This window comes from Microtus oregoni, unplaced genomic scaffold, assembly GCF_018167655.1.
Source record: "Microtus oregoni isolate MIOR12 unplaced genomic scaffold, Mior012 000012F_ref0000307, whole genome shotgun sequence".
NCBI lineage: Eukaryota > Metazoa > Chordata > Mammalia > Rodentia > Cricetidae > Microtus > Microtus oregoni.
This window is the reverse complement of record NW_024543071.1, coordinates 16,407,616-16,425,070: the sequence shown is the minus strand read 5'-3', so window position 1 is coordinate 16,425,070 and position 17,455 is coordinate 16,407,616. Positions and strand designations below refer to the sequence as shown.

Here is a 17,455-nt window from a genome sequence, read left to right as displayed (position 1 = left end):
TTGTTTCTACGCTTTTGCCTAATCTGTATATTTATAGAAATGCAAGCATACAATATGTGGCTTTTGTGTCTATCTTCTCTCACATAATGTGAGTACAGTGTAGTATGTGTTAATATTTCATTTTTAAAGCTAAGTTGTAGTGAGGAGCGGCGGGCTGCGTTCCACCCAGCTCCCGCATGGCTAGCTTTATACCTGAAATAACAACACACAAACTGTATTCTTTTAAACACTGCTTGGCCCATTAACTCTAGCCTCTTACTGGCTAATTCTCACATCTTGATTAACCCATTTCTAATAATCTGTGTAGCTCCATGAGGTGGTGGCTTACTGGGAAGGATCTCTGTCACATTGGTCTCATTGCAAGGATAGATTTAAGTAGGAGAGATGGTTACAGATTCAGAAAACTCAGGTAGTATTAAACAAAAGAATTCTTCCATTGATTTGATTTTATTTTCCTTTTTTTCTTTTTTCTTTCTTTTTTTTTTTTATTTTAAGAGATGGTGACTTGCCTTGTTGTCCATGCTGCAGCCTCTGGAGTAGCTGGAACTATAAGCCCTTGGTCTTCCCTTGATCCTGAATGAATTCAGTTTGCCATTTATCATATGCCTAAGCTTCCAGGATGGCTCTACCCAAGATCTATATGAAAATTGATTTTTCTAGTGATTCCTTAAGTGGGCCCAACATTGGCTTCTCTCGGCACTCATGAGAGCAAAGTTTAAAGCGTAATTATATTTGCCTCTGTAAGCTTGAGCATGCCCAGGCAGCGATATTTTGTACTATTTTTAATATTTTGTTAATTATTTGTTAGTTCCTTCTCTGAAGGACTGAGGAGGGCGGCAGAGTGGAGCCTAGGCTGTAGTGCTGCAGGTCACCATTAGGGAGCGCTCCTTCAACCGAGGGCCCCACCTTCTTAAAGGGTCTGGACCGGTTTCTCTTGCAGTTCATCTCTAGTGGTGTACTCTGTGGGTGCTTCCGGAAAGGGTGGAACTTCCGCTTCCGGCGGGGCCGTCCCTAGAGCAGAGATGGCGGCGACGGCGGCCGAAGATGCGGCCTCTGGCTCTGGAGAGCCCCGGGAAGAGGCGGGAGCTCCGGGCCCCGCCTGGAATGAGTCCCAACTGCGAAGTTACAGCTTTCCGACCCGGCCTATCCCGCGTCTGAGCCAGAGTGACCCTCGGGCGGAAGAGCTCATCGAAAATGAGGTGGGGGGCGGGGCTGCTGCTGAAGGGGTGGAGGAAGGGACCCAGTTAGGGGGTGCGCTGGGTAACTGGCCGGGTTGTGGATTGAGACTTGGGGCGGGAAAGAGAGATGGTGTGTCAGTAGTGCTCGACAGGAGAAATTGTTGGGAATTTGACAAGTACAAATATCGTCGAAAAGAAATGATTAGCTCCTTAGTATCACTTGGTTGATCTTTTTCTGGTGTTTTTACTTAGGAGCCTGTGGTGCTGACCGACACAAACCTTGTGTATCCCGCTCTGAAGTGGGACCTAGACTACCTGCAAGAGAATATAGGCAACGGGGATTTCTCTGTGTACAGCGCCAGCACCCATAAATTCTTATACTATGATGAAAAGAAGATGGCTAATTTCCAGAACTTTAAGCCAAGGTCCAACAGGGAGGAAATTAAATTCCACGAGTTCGTTGAGAAACTACAGGACATACAGCAGCGGGGAGGAGAAGAGCGGTAAGTTGCCCAGTCGGTAGAATTAGGGCATCCACTATCCTGTACTGGTTTGAAGGTGTGGTGGAATTGGGTAAGAAGAGATTGGTATCGCCAACGTCTGTGTTCCATTACTGACGAATGAATAACCCTCTTTACTATACTGTAAGGGCCTTGAGTTTTTGATGGTTCTTTCTAGAAGCTTGAGGAATGAGAATAGCATTAGTCTTGAACTGTGAACCTAATTTCCTATCTTAGGTAGTGAGAGTGACAGTTGCAGCGTCAATTGGATGAAAGAAAGGCTTGACTATGTCTAGGCAGAAAGTTTTTAAAGGCTGAATGAAGGTGTATATGTCCTTTTGGAAGTAAGAAGTCATTGTATGGGTCTTTGTTTTTAGTTGTTTGGGGTTTTGGTTTAGTTTTGGGGGGTGGGGCAGGCTCTCACTCTCTCTCTCTGGCTGGCCAGAAGAAGGTACCCTATTCTCTGCAAATGGAATAACAGACAATTGTTAACTGACATGAGGGTTCTGGGAACTGAACCCCAGACCTCTCTGCAGGAGCTCTTACCTGCTGAGCCATGTCTTTAGCCCCTTCTAACTTTTTTTTTTAAACTTTATTTATTTATATTTTATGTATGAGTGCTCTGCCTGTATACCTGCAGCCAGAAGAGAGCATCAGGTCCTATGAGAGATGGGTGTGAGCCACCATGTGGGTGCTGGGAATTGAACTCAGTGCTCTGAACCACTAAGCCATCTCTCCTGCCCCACTTCTGACTTTTAACACACACACACACACACACACACACACACACACATTTAGAGAGAGAGAGAAAAAAACAATAATTTTTTGTTAGATTTCGCCTGAAATTGACAGTTTGCAGTCTCGGTTCTAGAATACTGTCTGGGGACAGTTCATGCTGAACAGTCCAGTGTATGGTATGGATTGGGGTTAAGGGGTATCAAGATCTTTTTTAGCATTGGGAGGATCGATCAGATCATCACTTGGAGTGCTTCTTTCTTCCTCTTTGTTTTTATTTTCACTTCTGAGGACAGCCCAGTTATGTAGCTTCAGTCAGTCCCACGCTGTAAAATTGTCCCTGGAGAATTTCTTTTGTGGAGTGCTTGCTAGTGCATGACTGTCCTACATTTGACCCTGTCTGGAGTTCTCTGGAGTTCCCTGTCTTGATTCTTTCCTGACTTCCTGTCAGCAGTATGTACCTTAGTGAGTAGGTTTTAAATGTCTGGGCCAGTGAGTAAAGGTGCTTGCTTCCAAGCCTGTCAGCTTGAGTTTATTCTAAACCAAGACCGGCATGGTGGAAGACGAGAACTAAGTCCCACAAAGTGTCCTCTGACCTCCACATGTATGCTGGGAGATATTTGAGCTTTTATTATTAAAATTGTAATAGGAATGTTGTTTATATTTATTTTTGGGAGTGTCTCTAGCTCTCTAGCTCTTTCTGTTTTGTAGGTATGTGTGTTATAGCCAGGCATGGTGGTCCATGTAAAAATCACAGCACTCAGGAGGTGGAGGCAGAAAAATAAGGAATTAAAGGCCAGGCTCTGTTATTGTGAGAGAGTCTTGAAGGTTCCTTGTAGCTAGCTTTTCCAAGTTCCTGAAATTTCTAATGAATTTCACCTTAATTGTTAGGTAGGATTTAAGGCAGTGAAGTCCTTATTTCTCACTCTCAGACATGTTTGTCAAGGGTCGCATCATCTCCTTGAGTCTTGGACACAAATTGTCCCAGTAGTTACAATCTGAAATTTTGCAGTTAGATGTAACAAAGGGGAAAGCAGGGTAGCATGGAGTGTTTCTTAAATTATACTTGCAAGCAACACAAGTTCCTCTGTGGACATTTCATTGGTCAAAGCAAGTTAAATAAGACTGTGGGCACCAATAAGTGGACACCAAGAGTTAACTTTCCACAAGGAAGGCCTGGTGAGTTAGGATCAGCCACAGTGACCATCAAGGAGAGTCTGGAGGAAGGCCGATTCATCATGGACTGTGTGGATGGGCTTCCAGGAAGCTAAATCGTGTGACTTTCCCTGTGTGTGCACATTCTTAAATGAATCTGTACTGTGGCCCAGGTTTTAAGACTCTCAACTCTAAAGAACTTGTTGTGGAGCAGAGCTCAAACAGGGAGAAAGAATTCCTGTCTGTGAATCCGCATTAAAGTCCTGCATGACTGCAGCTGTTCTCTTTTGAGAATGCTAGTGACAGACTGGGTTCCCAGACGTGGGGGTCATACTAGGGATCGAGCTCAAGGACTGATGGAATTTCTTTCCTTGGGGAATATAGGTTGTATCTGCAGCAAACGCTCAATGACACTGTGGGGAGGAAGATCGTTATGGACTTCTTGGGTTTTAACTGGAACTGGATTAATAAGCAACAGGGGAAGCGTGGCTGGGGGCAGCTGACCTCTAACCTGCTGCTCATTGGCATGGAAGGTAAGAGTGCTTCTGAAAGCATGGTGTCACATCGTGCAGGTGTGAGTGCCGACCCTCCACTTACTAGCTCCATGACAGGAACATGTCACTGAACTTTTTCATCTGCTGAGGAACAAGGTCTTATAAATAGCTACCATGATTAAATGAGATAATTTTAAGTCTCTTGGGTAGTGTCACACAATCTTAAGTAAACTCTTTTCCTTTCTTGCCAGGTGGTTTTGGCAAATGCCTTGAACCCCAACACTTGGAAGCAGAGGCAGGCAGATCTCTGTGAGTTCTGGCTAGCCTGGTCTACAGAGCAAGTTCCAGGACAGCCAGGACTGCCAGGACTGTTACACAGAGAAACCCTGTCTAGGAAAAAAAAATTTTTTTCTTAGTTGCTGTGTGCGCACAGACACTAAGCCAGTGAGGCCTCCTTGAAATGTCACTGTGTTCCATTGCTCTACAGTATAATGAAGAGATTTTTTTTTTTCCTGTAAAAATGGAAACTTTTTTTTTTAAAGACGGGGTCTCTGTGTAGCTCTGGCTGTCCTGGAACTCACTCTGTAGACCAGGCTGGTCTCTAGCTCACAGAGATTCACCTGCTTTTGCCTCCTGAACTCTGGGATTAAAGACATGTGCCACCACGCCTGGCAGAAACTTTTCTAATATGGTAAAACCTTATCTCTTAAATACACTTTTATGGGTTCAAAGTTGGAAGACTATAAATAGGTTTTTGCCATCAGTCTCTCCTTTCCTTTATTCCCAGTTTCTCAGGTTTCCTCCCTAGAGGCATGTCATAGTATACTTCATAGGGAATTTTATATGCACATATGTGTTCTGAGTTTTTTAATGGTTTTTAAATTTTAATTTTATGTGTATGAATGTTTTGCTTACATGCATGTGTGTGCATGTATGTATACCATTTGTGTACCTGGTGCAGGTGGACATCAGAAGGGGGCAATGGGTCCCCTTGAACTGAAATGAGGATGGTTGTAGGCCATCACGTGGGTGCTGGAAATCGAACCCTGGACCTCTGCCAAAGCAACAAGTGCTCCAAACCGCTGAGCCACCTCTCTAGCCCCCTTGTTTTTTGTTTTCAGTAGAAAGAAGTGTCTAAGTGCTGTTCAGGAGAAGGAACCCTGCTTGCAGGGCAGGGTTATTATTCATTTCCAGCACCATCAACAGCTGTGTCATAAGTGGTGTGTGAACTTTGTTGAACAAAGAAGCAGAATAACTATTTGATATCATTGACCTAAAATGAGCCCCTCAGTCTTCCTTCGTTACTGTTTCCTCAGGTTTGGATGGCTGCTAACATGGTAACCAGGTTCCCCACATGCAGCTGATGAATTGACACTTATCTGCTTCTTTAAAACCAAGTTTTGGCTTTGCAGAAGGAATACAGTTCCGGTTTCCTTGATACTGGGCTAATCTCATTGCATTCCTTTCCTGGGGCCAGGTGCAGGGAAGCGGATGCCTCTGGTAGAGATGCGAGGCTTTTGTTTGAGGACGTAGGTGGACTGTCAGCAGTGGGAGACAGCTGCTTTGGCTTACTTGGCTGTCCTCCAGGATGTTTGTGTTGTTTGTGTCAGGTTACATACCCAGGTGTACTGTGAACTTACTGTGTAGCTCAGGGTAGCTCACAGCCACAACAGCTCTTCTGCCCAGCCTCCCTGGTGCTAGGGTTGTGGTGGGTACCACCATGTCCATCTGGGAATGTTCTCTAAACTCAAGAGATTATACAAGTATACAGATGTGACGTAGTTATACAGGAATAGATGGAATGTGCATTAGGACAGAACTAATTCAAGGTAGCAATATATGTACGTGTGTGTACACATTTAAACGTGTGGTTCCTGGCATTGGACGTAGGCCTGTGCTTGCTGGGCAAATGCCGTACCACTGAGCTGTCCCGGCCATTTTAAAAACATTTTCATGTTGAATCAGAGTCTCACTAAATTGTCCGTGCTGGCCTTGAAATTATGATATCCCTGCTTAAGACTCTTAAGTAGCGGAATTACAGGCCTGCACTCCAAGGCCTTGCCAAGGTGACATTCTAAGCAGTCTCTCTTAAATTCTACAACTCTTTCTTCAGTAGTTTAGTAATCTTTCTCTCATCAGGAGTCGACAGCCTCAGTGAGCCCCAGTGTTGCTCTGAGCGATGCTGCATCCCGTAGGTGTTGGTGAAGTGAGAACAGCAGTTGAGAATCTTTGGGCTCCAGAAGAGCCCCCTGAAGCAAGGGCATATTCCTAGCACCCAGAGCGACTAGTTAGCAGCTCAGAGGAGATCGCGTGCACTGGTGGCACCAGTCATGTCAGCCGTTTCTCATTGTTCTGCTGCCCTTGGATTCTTGCCATAGTCAGGAAGAGTGCAAGCTTGTTGCCTGCCAGGCTTGTTTAATGAGCTCTGCTGCCAGTAAGGGCATCAGCCAACACTGAGGACCGTCTGCTAGTTGATGCCTACCGTACAGTGGTGGTTGCTAGAGTTTGCTGCTCAGAAAATCTAACACCTGATTTACTAAGAGTTGTAATTGTAATGTCCTGATCCTGTTTCAGATTTAATTTAACTTTTAGCTGAGGGGACAGCTAGACTTCATTCCAGCACGAGGCTATGCCTGCATTTCACCTGTGCTGTCTCAGCTAAGAAAATGTCTTTTCTTACAGGAAATGTGACTCCTGCTCACTATGATGAGCAACAGAACTTCTTTGCCCAGATAAAAGGCCATAAGCGATGCATCTTATTTCCTCCAGATCAGTTTGAGTGCCTCTATCCATACCCTGTCCACCATCCTTGTGACAGGCAGAGCCAGGTGAGCTTATGTGATCTGAAGAGGGTGCCGAACTCCAGGTTCTAAGAATGCCTTTGAGATCAGAGGCTGGAATACGGTTGCCCTTCCCTTTGGGGGTTTGTCAGGTCTGCATTATTGGCTGGTCTTGCCTTACAAACAAGTTCAGAGAATAATGTCACAGTGTAGCCTACATGTTCCAGGCTCCAGTGATGAACCCCAGATATTTGTAAGTATAAACAGAGCTAATAGTTGGGGAACAAGCTCCATCGTTAATGTTGGTAGACTCAGATTACTTAGCTTGATTCTTTTTTGACTCAGTTTCATTAAAATATGACTGCCTCCACTGACATTAATAATTGTTTTCTTTTATCATGTATGCTACTTCTTTTTGATAGGGAGATAGGTAAATAAAATATTTTCTGTGTATGAGTGTTTTGCCTGCATGCATATATATGCACCATGAGCATGCCTGGTGCCTGTGGAGGTCAAAAGAGGACGTTGGATCCCCTGGAACTGGAGTTACAGATGGCTGTGAGGCCACCATGTAGGTGCTGGCAATCAAACCTGGGTCCTCTGCAAAAGCAACAAGTACTCTTAACTGCTGAGCCATCTCTCCAGCTTCCGACATCCTCTTCTTGAGGAGAAAGATGCCTTGCTACTTCATGTAGGAGTCTTCTGGTTAGACTTTGGGAGAAAACGCTGGGAAAGGTTTGGGTGATGGATGAATCCTAATTCCTCGTATCTTCGGGCTTTTGAGGAGTTCTTCAGAGCTCGGGGGCACTGAAGTCTAGAAGTATTTATTGTGTAACAAATGAGCATGGACTTCCTTAAGTTCTCTGAGCAGGAACAGTTCACATCCATTGTATCTTCTGGATACAAACTCTGAAATCATTTTTAAGTCTCTCTTTCTCTTTCTCTCTTTTTTTAAAAGCTGCCACAGCAAGCAATCACTGTACTGATCTTTTTTCTTTTTCTTGACCCGTAGGTGGACTTTGACAATCCTGACTACGAAAGTTTCCCCAATTTCCGAAATGTGGTTGGTTATGAAACAGTGGTTGGCCCCGGTGATGTTCTTTACATCCCAATGTACTGGTGAGAAGGCTAGGGATGGGGGCCTGTTCGGAATGCTTTCTTTCCTGTTCCCAGAAAGCTTTATCTGTGTCCCTTCTGAGTTGCGGCAGGGTTAACCTGCAGGAAGATCAGCATGTCCAGACATGAGCATACTAAGCATAGAGGACAGCTCTGTCTCTTAAGAAGAGATCTGTATTCCTGTATCTACCTCTTCAGTACTTGGAGACTCAACACCACAGCCTCTAGCCCACTGTGTGTTTTACAGGATGAGCTTCAACTCCTGTCTTCACTGTTTCCTTAGCTGGACTATACTAGTTTCCCATCCTCGTCTCTGAAGAGTAAACAGAGCCCTCCCCCTTCTCTCTTTTCTTTTTAATAGGTGGCACCACATAGAGTCATTACTAAATGGGGGAATTACCATCACTGTGAACTTCTGGTACAAGGTGAATATTGGTGGAGTTTTGTTTTTGTGGTTGTTTATATATATGTTTACACACATACACACACATGCATTTTTATTTTATTTGTACATGTGTCCATATGGAACGGGGCTGGAGTGAAGGAGGCGTAAGTGGTTTTGGCTTGGATGGGGTTATCGATTATCCCTAGAAGTGACTCAGGGAGATGGAAAAGAATACAATTAAAGTGTGTTTTAGAAGGGAATATGCAGCTAGAGCTGAAAGCCTGTGTTAAAGGTATTTCCTGAGCTACTGCTTCCTTTGTAGGGGGCTCCTACCCCTAAGAGAATTGAGTACCCTCTCAAAGCTCACCAGAAAGTAGCCATCATGAGAAATATTGAGAAGATGCTTGGAGAAGCCTTGGGGAATCCACAAGAGGTAAGGGTTGGTGACATTCTCTGCAGCTCCTCTTGTTTCAGCAGCTACTGTCCTCTGCATAGACTTTATTTGTATATTTAGGAAATCTTGTTTTCTGATGAGAACTGGGCTTGACTGGCGGATCTATTATAATCCGTTCCATGCTAGTAGTAATGTCTGCCTCGGGGCATCTGTGCCATCTGGGGACCCCTGAGAGGATTCTTCTGGAATAGGAAGTATGTAATAAAGCTTCTCCTCATGCTCTCCCAGCTGGGCCAGGGCTGCTCTAGGTAGTGTTAGTCCTGCTTCTCACTCAGGTATGTCACTGGTCCCAAAGGGGTGAAAGAAAGAGGTTTGAATTTTAGTTGCCTTACCTGCTTCCTGTGGTTAACCTCAGCATCAGAGATGCCTGTGGGTTGAGAGCACCAAGACTAACTGCAGGTGACCTTTTGTTAGAATAGAGAAGCATTTAAAATTCTTGAGGCACATTGGAGAAACATGTAGACACACTTTCAAGTGTGTGGGGCTTATTGGCTCCTCAGATCATCTTCTGTCTGATGGGTGATGCTTGTAGATACACAGGGAATCGTAAAAAGGAAGGAAAAATAAACTGGACCGCCAAAAGGTCATGCCCTAGAATACTAAGTTGACATTCAGGAAACTTGATTAGAACATTTACAAGGTTCAGTGATCACTTATCCTTGTCCATGGCTGAATATTGAGTGTCTCCAGGATCAGGAGACAGGCAGATCTGATGGGCTCCTCCTCTCTCTTTACAGGTGGGGCCTTTGTTGAACACCATGATTAAAGGCCGTTACAACTAACCTGCCAGAGGTCCAGGCCTCCTGCTAGGTGTCTGCTCTCTCGTCCACATGCTTCGTTGATGAGGACAGGACACTCCAAGCACTAGTATTGCACGCTGCACTTAATGGACTGGACTCTTGCCATGGCCCTGGAGGCAGGTGTTGGGGCGAGGCAGGGTAGTTGACTCCACTCCCATTTGGAAAGATTTCTCACCCTTGCCTTTTGAGCACCAGAACCTTCCCTCTTTGCTCCCCTAAAGTCCTGCATTCAGTGTGTGGAGTCCCAGCTTCTGGTTTTCATCATGTCTGTGTTAGTCTGTCAACCTCAGGGTGTGTGTGTGTGTGTGTATTTGTGTGCATATGCATATGTACATACACACATGCATGTATCTGTTCCTTGTTCCCTCTTCCTGGGTCAGGATATCACTTCTGGCTCTCAGCTGCTGTCTCCTGAAGCCTCAGTGCCTCAGCCTGAGAGAGGAGATGCTCCTGTATCCCTGTGACATCTGGGTTGTGGTGCCAGAGTGGATGTGCTCATCAGTCTGCCTTCTGCCAGTTTTTGCAGCATAGTCAGGCTATAGGCCGATAGCAATAGCTGCTGGGTCCCTACTGGGGACATTGAGAAGGCTTGTCTTTGGGAGCCTAGATAGCCTTCTAGTAGAAGAAGATTAGATAGGGTTCTGGTTGAGAACTACAAACTCAAGCCATACATTGAAGGAAACCCTGGGAACCAAGGAATAGAGGATTATGTGTATGTTCCAAATTACAGACACGCAGCTATTCTTTCAGTACCAGCTCTTGCCCCTGCGCTAGGTATTGAGGGAGTTCTCCTAGCTCTGACTTCTTTGGGCTCCAGGGGTATAAACCTCTGCATGTGTGTGTACACATATGCACACGTGTGTGTGTTCACACTTGCCATCTTCTTGCTTACCAAGGTTCTCTACTGCTTACCTTGTCCAATGTGACAGTACAGTGTGAACCCCAGATACTGTCTGATTTAGCCTATAGCTTTCAAACTCGGATTTTAGCCATCCTATCTTGATCAGATCTCACTGCAGCCTACCTAAAGCTGACACCTTGAGCCTCTGGGTCCTGTCTTTCCCTGTCCAGGCCACATCCCCTGCTTCTGCTGAGCTTCCTGGCTGAGTAGATGAAATGGGATCAGACTTAGGCAGCTAACTCAATACCTTTCATCCACCTCAGGGCAAGGACAAACGTGTCCTCTTGCCTCTTCGAGCCAGCGCCTCTGCCAGACCAACATACGTCACATAACTAGAGTAGGACAACTGGTAGCACATGGAGATAGAATTTACTTCTCTGTTGGTAGCTACGTGTGGGACCTCCTGCGGGCAGCAGCTCATGGCTGGGCAGCAAAGTGTTACACACCTCAGAGTGCCATCATTCACATCTGCCCGGAGGGAAGGGGCCCCTGCAGTTTGGCAGAGTGGTGGCCCTGTGTCCACTTACCTCAAGTCCTTGCTCCATCATCTTTTTCTCTAAAATATGAGTTGGAAATCTAATTTTATTTCCTTCTCTTCCACCTTTTTACTTCCACCCTCTTAAGTTTGACCTCTAGGTCTGAGCTGTGGCTCTTTGCCCCAAAGCTCAGCTTACAGTACCCCGTGGACTGAGAAGATGCATGCCGATGCTTGCGTGCACCTGTGTACGTGTTTTGGGGAGGGGTCTTTAGTACCCCATTCTGGGGTTTTGATGCAGTATGGGTATGCAGAACTGGTACCTTCGCAGGTATAGCTCTTCAAATGCAGCCAGCGCTGGGCGGTGTGACTGCAGTAAACTGCATGGCCTCATCTCCTGTGGGAAAGAGGAGCACAGCAAGAGAGCCAGGCCAAGCAGGATCAGACTGTCTTCACTCTCAGTGGAATGTCCTGCCACTGCCCTCAAAGGTGTTGGGGTGTGTCGGAGGGAATCTGGGTCTTCTTGTTTATCCTTCAGAATACTGTGCCTCATACAGGTCTGACCTAGGGTGACTGGGGCAAGGAGAGAGAAGGTAAACTTTGGGACCGTCACAGGATTGGTCTTGATGCTGGTATGATGTAATAGCCACTCCTGGTCTTAGACACCTGATGTATGCTGCTGCCTTTAGCTCTGACCCTCCCAGTCCTGCATGGTAGCTTCTCGCTTCACACAGCTCAAAGAGGAGATGAAGAGTGGCAGTCAAGATCAAACCCAGTCTGTTTGGCTATAAGCCTGTCCCTCCTCCTGCTCCTCCTCCGTTTCTTCCAAACTCTCAGTTCTCTACCTGCCCTCAGGTCTTGTTTCCTAGGCAGTGTACAGGCAGACTCAGGCAAGAGGGTGTGGGGGCTCTAGCTAGAGACATCCAGAAGCTGCCTGGAAGCAACTGTAGAGGAGTGAGTTCTATCTCTGCTGGGGATAGGGTACTGTGTACCCTTCAGTGGAGGTCCCATAGCTCCTGTCAGCATGCCTCTGCTTCAGAGCTGAAGGAGTTCTAGACCGCTGGGGTCCTCTTCTGCTGGGTCACCTCCTTCTGGGGAGGAGATGCACGTCCTTCCCTCATCTAGGTTAGGGCTGCTCAGGTTCAGATTCTACTTGGAATGCAGGAAGCATTGCTGCTACAGAGTTTACCGTTCTAACCAGTAGCGTGGGAGTCAGATGTGCCAAGGAAGGTGGAGACTTGGGCTTGTCTAGGGGTCAGCCACGCTGCAGACTCTGTTTTCATACCAGCAGTTCAGTGAAAACTACTGTTTTGTGAAGTCAAATATTTGCTGGGGGGGTTGGAGTTGTGGGGTGGAGGAGGGGCTGTCCTGGGCATCAGTGGAGCAGATGCCCAGGATGCCTGGGGGAGACCAGCTTCCCTACAAATCAGAGCTCTAAATTACAAGGTTTTTACCAACGCGAACAGTTGGGGGAAGTCGTCTGCTCTCATTTGCGTAATGGTTTCTGTCACTGGTGATTAGACACAGGATGAAGGAAAAGAAATTTGACAATTAGGAATGAGCCATCATTAATCTGAATCTGTTAGGAGACGGAGAGGGAAGGAGCCTTACTAGTGGGCCGACCCAGTATGGGGAGACACTCCCTGTCTCTGACCCTCAGAATCTTCTGGGCCAAGTACCCTTTTGGAGTTCCCACAAGTGTGGGTGGAACGTGCATGCCTTCACACACTAAGAGTCCAACCCAGCTTGAGGTGGCTTTAGAAACAGATTTTCCTGCAGGAACCAACAAAGTTGAAGATAGATGAGTGAGTACTAAATACAAGCCCAAAGGCGAAGAATAACAATAGGGGAGTTTGACGTGTGCTTACTGTTATGGGCAATGTTTCTCTAATAGCCAGCACTGTTGGTCTCCCAGCTGTGACAAGTGTTTGTCACATTCCAGCACTTCAGGTTGGGCAGGAAACCTAATCTTTACCAAACCCCAGGAACCACTGGAAATTGCAGAGGAAACTCCCGGAAAGTAGCAGAGCTCAGATCCGTGCAAGGTGGGCGCTGTTGTGAGGAAGAGGATGCACAGCACTGGGCTCCCTGAGGAAGACACTCACCCTTCAAGCCTCTCTGGATCAGTGCAGTGGTGGCTATGGGGACAACGAGGTTCTGGCTTAGACTAGTGACAGTGACCCAGCTAACTGTTAATAAGGTGTGGAAAATCCACCTTAGATCTTCCAATGTCCCTGATTTTACCTCAACATTCTGTCCCTTCAAATGCCTAAGACAATATCAATCTGCACCAAGAAGTAAGTCCTTGTCATTCGAGTATCTCTTAGATCCCAGGCTCCCTCAAGGGTTGGGATGGGTTTCTGTCTGCTTCCATGATGTGAACTTCTCAAGGATGGTGCTATCTCACTCCTTGCTAAGTTCCCTACCTCTGTTGTCTTTCATCCTTCAAAACTTGGTGCAGAATTTAGCAAGGGCTACCAGCAGTGACTCTCTGACCAGTTTTGCCTAGATGGGGTAGGTGTGGAGATGGATAGAAGTAGCTGAGAGGTTCTAGAGGCCCAGGCCTTTCCAGTTTCCCCACATTTCCTCTTGGTGTCCTCTTAATGTACCTCTAGGCTTTTAGTGGCCTCTTTACCAAGGCTCTTTTCCTCAAAGATGCTCTCTGGTTACAAGTGCTGGACAGCTTAGCTTAGGGTCCCTCTCCACAGGCTTCTCCCTGTTCCCTCTTAGTTTCTGACCTCAGGTAACTCTGTTGACATGTTCCTGGTTAGTCTGTGTTCTGTCTGCTCTGTCCTCTTGCCATTACTTTGTCATTACATGCTGGTCAGCTTGTCTCAGGCTGGTGGGCCTTTCTGCTTGTCCTTCAGTCAACTCTGTTTAATTAAAGATCCAGGGGGTTCTGATTGGAGCCCAGCTGAGCACTTTGGGGACATTTCTGGAGGAGCAAAGGCTCAGAAACTGGTGTCCTCAATGCCCATAGCCTGTGAGTAGTGACGCCTTGGACACAATTGGGGAGGGACCTGGAGAGGCAAAGAACTTGGTGAGGAGAGACTGCTAGAAAGAGGCCAGGCTTGGGAGCCAGGCTGGAAGAGTGAACTTGGTGGTTCCATCTGAATGTGTTCTTGTGCCTTAGGGTCCAGCAGTTCAGGGATGAGGGACATTTTCTGAATGTTTCCCAATTTCTCTCAGGTCTTTGGTTCAGTGTCACCAAGTTTGACAGACCCCTGTGTGCCAGAGGTTGCTAGAAGGAAGCAGCATAGTAGGCTGGTGTCAGGAGTGGAGGCCTCCCATGAGGAGAGCTGGAATGGTATGGGAACAAGAGAAAGGGACCCAGTGGTCAGCTTCTCATGGGATGGCACTCTATTCCTCCAAGAGAATAAGTATAAGGACTGATTCAAGAAGTCAGTTAAACTGCCCTCCCTCCTCCGTAGAGCCTTGTTTGGGGAAGGAATGTGTGTCCTTTAACTTTCAAGGGGAAACAGTCTAGTGTTTAAAAGCATGCGTTTTGAGCTCTGATACCGTCAGTACACATTTCTAGCTTGCTACTTACCAGCTGGGTTTGACTTTGGTTGATTCCTTTAACCTCTCCGAGCCTCAGTTTCCTTTATTATAATAATACGTGGGGGTGGGGGTTTGAAAATATCTACCTCAGGGTTGCTGGATTAACTGAAATGATGTCTGTAAAGCTTTAGCACAGTGCTGGCGAGCACTTAATAAACGGCTGTGGTGGTTCATAGTATGCGACTTACTGCTTCGGTGGTGTGTGACAGGTTTCCAGTGACTCGTCTTCCCGGTACCTAGCTCTTCTTTCTCTTCAGCCTGGTTGGCCAGACTCCTGCTCGTAGCAGCCTAGGCCTGGGGAGGTGCTGTCATCTCTGAGCATCTCACCATGGTTCCTTGTTCCACCTGGAGAATTGTCCCTCGCATAACTGAGGCACTGGCACCCACCCCTGCTCAGATCAGTCCCTTCCCCTTGTTGGTCACATCTGGCTGTCATAAGAACCCATCACCACTCTCATCTAAACTCAGTAAGAATGTATCGCAGCTAAGGCCCTTTTGGTTTACTTTTATGCCATTTAGTGTGTTTAAATTACAAGTGTGTTAAGTGGCAGAAGGAATTAAAATGGAGAAAAATGGGTTCTATTTGTTAAGTGCTCTTGTCCCAGGCACTGGGCTAGTTTCTTGGACTGAGTGCTCTCAGTTCAGTAAGAGAGTTAGGGATGTACAAGGACAAGCTCCTCACTCCACTTGGATACTCACAGTAGGGTAGGCCTTCTACAGGAAGTGATCCAGCCAGAGCTGATGACTGGAAGAGAGTAGCTACCCAGGACTTGCAGGAAAAGTAGACGGTGTGTTTCTGCCCGGGTTTCTCTTGCATAGTCCAGAGGGTTTGCCTTGAATCCTTCCAGAGAAAGGCCGGGTGTAGGAACACAAAAAAAGAATAAAACCCTTTGGTTAGCTTTGGGAATCTGAAAATATGTTTGTTGCTGGGCCCACATTTGTTGTGAAGGGCAGATAGATCTGGAGGGCTCCACTGTCCTAATAGTTCAGCCTCTGAAGCAGACCTTGTGGAGAAGGTGTTGAACCAGGCTACTCAAACTTCAGCCTGAGATACACTTGACTGGGTGGGATTCTCTGCATCATCCCCCAGCTTCTACCCCCCTTTATCTCATGGTGCCAAACTTCGGCAGTTCCCCTCCATAGGTACTCAACTTCCCAAGGCTCTGGCACTGGCCCCATAGGGGAAGATGCTTGATGCCAGGCCATCCCTCTGGGCTGCAGTCACCTCTTTCTGTGTAACTCTGGCTCTGGGCCTTGGCTCTCTTCTCTATTGCACCAGTCACATTTTGTTGGCTTATTCTGTTTGCTTAAGCCCTATTCGCTTGGTCATTAAGGTCAATCCTGTCTTTGGGGAAGCTCTGTGTATTAACCCAAAATTAGTGTGTGTGGGGGGGGGAGGGGGCTAGGTTTTTATCCATTTGAGTATATAGTGTGTAGGGCAGTGGAGGTGAGAGTGAAGAGTACATAATGGGTCTGCCGTTCTGCCGGACTTTGGACGAACTGCCTATCATGACCTCTCCGTAACTGCTCTACCCTGATTCTCCAGGTATAGTTCTCAGAATTCACAAAAGAGGGGAAGAAGCGAAATGGAAAAGATAAGGTGGTGGAGGAGACCGAAATCCAAAAGGCAGGGCCTTTTGGGGTCATAGATGGTTCTGCTAGGACAAGACCTTAAGGGGTAGGAATGAAGGCCTAGCCTGTGTTGCCAGGCAGCCCCCGAACAAAGGAAGAGGGGCAAGAGGGTCAGTGTGTGTGAGTGGGAAGAACTTAAGTTTCAGGGACAGACTAAAGCACAGAGTGGGTGACTCCAGTCATGAACACGACCACGGCCCTCCAGGGCTGGTGAAAGCGTTAGAGAACACGAACGCTGCAAACACTTGATCCTGAGCTCTTCCTGAGAACTTTGATAGAGAGGTGGGCCACAGAAGTTGAGACATTTCCAGATTACAGTTTGTCATAGCCGTGGCTGGAAATCTGGCAAGGCAGCATTTCCATCAAAATACTGTCTTTCTGCCACGTTTGACGGGCTGGACTTGTCTTTAAGAACTAAAAGCAGGGGGCTGGAGAGATGGCTCGGTGGTTAAGAGCACTGACTGCTCTTCCAGAGGTCCTGAGTTCAATTCTCAACACCCACATGGTGGCTCACAACCATCTGTAATGAGATCTGGTGCCCTCTTCTGGAATGCAGGCATACGTGGAGGCAGAGTGTTGTATACATAATAAATAAATAAATCTTTAAAAAAAAAAAGAACTAAAAGCAGTGTGTACAAGAGAGCCTTTTGGAGTTGTGTAGACTAGGTTTGAATCTTGGTTTTACCTTTGCCTTCCATTGTCTGTCAAGTTACTATCTCTGTGTTTGATTCCTTTAACAGGTGCCACCATGTGGCTACTAGGAGTGAATGAGCCAAGTGAGATTTTTGACTCAGTGTTCACCAAACATTAGTTTCCTTCCCTCCTCTGGAGACAGCTTGTTTGTCCAGCAGGAGAAGAAAGGCTTGGTTGTCTCTGTCTTAGCATGAACAATGCCAAAATTTTCTCTCTCTTCTGGGGAGATCTATGGTCCCAAGGGAGTAGGAATAGAGCCATGGGGAGTTGGGGTAGAACTCCATGGTGTTGAACATGGGGTTCTTTGATCAAGTCCTCGTGAGGATAGGTGCATATAGTAGACCTAGCGGTGAAGTGTTAGGAAAGAGGGTACCACTGAGTGCTGTAGGGGAAAGCCAGGTAAATCTGGAACACAGCGAAGAGTGAGGAGTGAGAACTGTCAGCAGAACCCTAGGAATTGGGACCACAGGTCATGGTCAAGGGAGATCCCACAGCCAGCCGGCTTCATTGAAGAGCTCTCGGAGTGGTCTCCACTAAGAGAAGAACTAGAAAGCAGACGTTATCAAAGTGGAAAGAGGTTTTAATTTTTCTAGAGC

The 17,455-nt window shown here is 46.7% G+C and overlaps 1 protein-coding gene across 1 annotated transcript; it reads left to right on the top strand.

Moving 5' to 3' along the window:
• The first annotated feature begins 1,004 nt into the window (after positions 1-1,004).
• Hif1an (hypoxia inducible factor 1 subunit alpha inhibitor) lies at positions 1,005-16,958 on the top strand. Its single transcript, XM_041661123.1, has 8 exons — positions 1,005-1,199; positions 1,431-1,681; positions 3,953-4,101; positions 6,745-6,890; positions 7,855-7,961; positions 8,320-8,383; positions 8,666-8,776; positions 9,535-16,958. The coding sequence occupies exons 1-8, from the start codon at positions 1,023-1,025 to the stop codon at positions 9,577-9,579; spliced, it is 1,050 nt and encodes a 349-aa protein (XP_041517057.1). The 5' UTR covers positions 1,005-1,022; the 3' UTR covers positions 9,580-16,958.
• The last annotated feature ends 497 nt before the right edge of the window (positions 16,959-17,455 follow it).

What these genes read in the sequence shown, in the direction of transcription:
- Hif1an (XM_041661123.1), top strand. Translation starts at nt 1,023, where the DNA reads ATGGCGGCGACGGCGGCCGAAGATGCGGCCTCTGGCTCTGGAGAGCCC. An exon ending in GCTGCTCATTGGCATGGAAG is followed by an intron (nt 4,102 to 6,744) that starts GTAAGAGTGCTT and finishes CTTTTCTTACAG; the next exon opens with GAAATGTGACTCCTGCTCAC. An exon ending in CTGTGAACTTCTGGTACAAG is followed by an intron (nt 8,384 to 8,665) that starts GTGAATATTGGT and finishes CTTCCTTTGTAG; the next exon opens with GGGGCTCCTACCCCTAAGAG.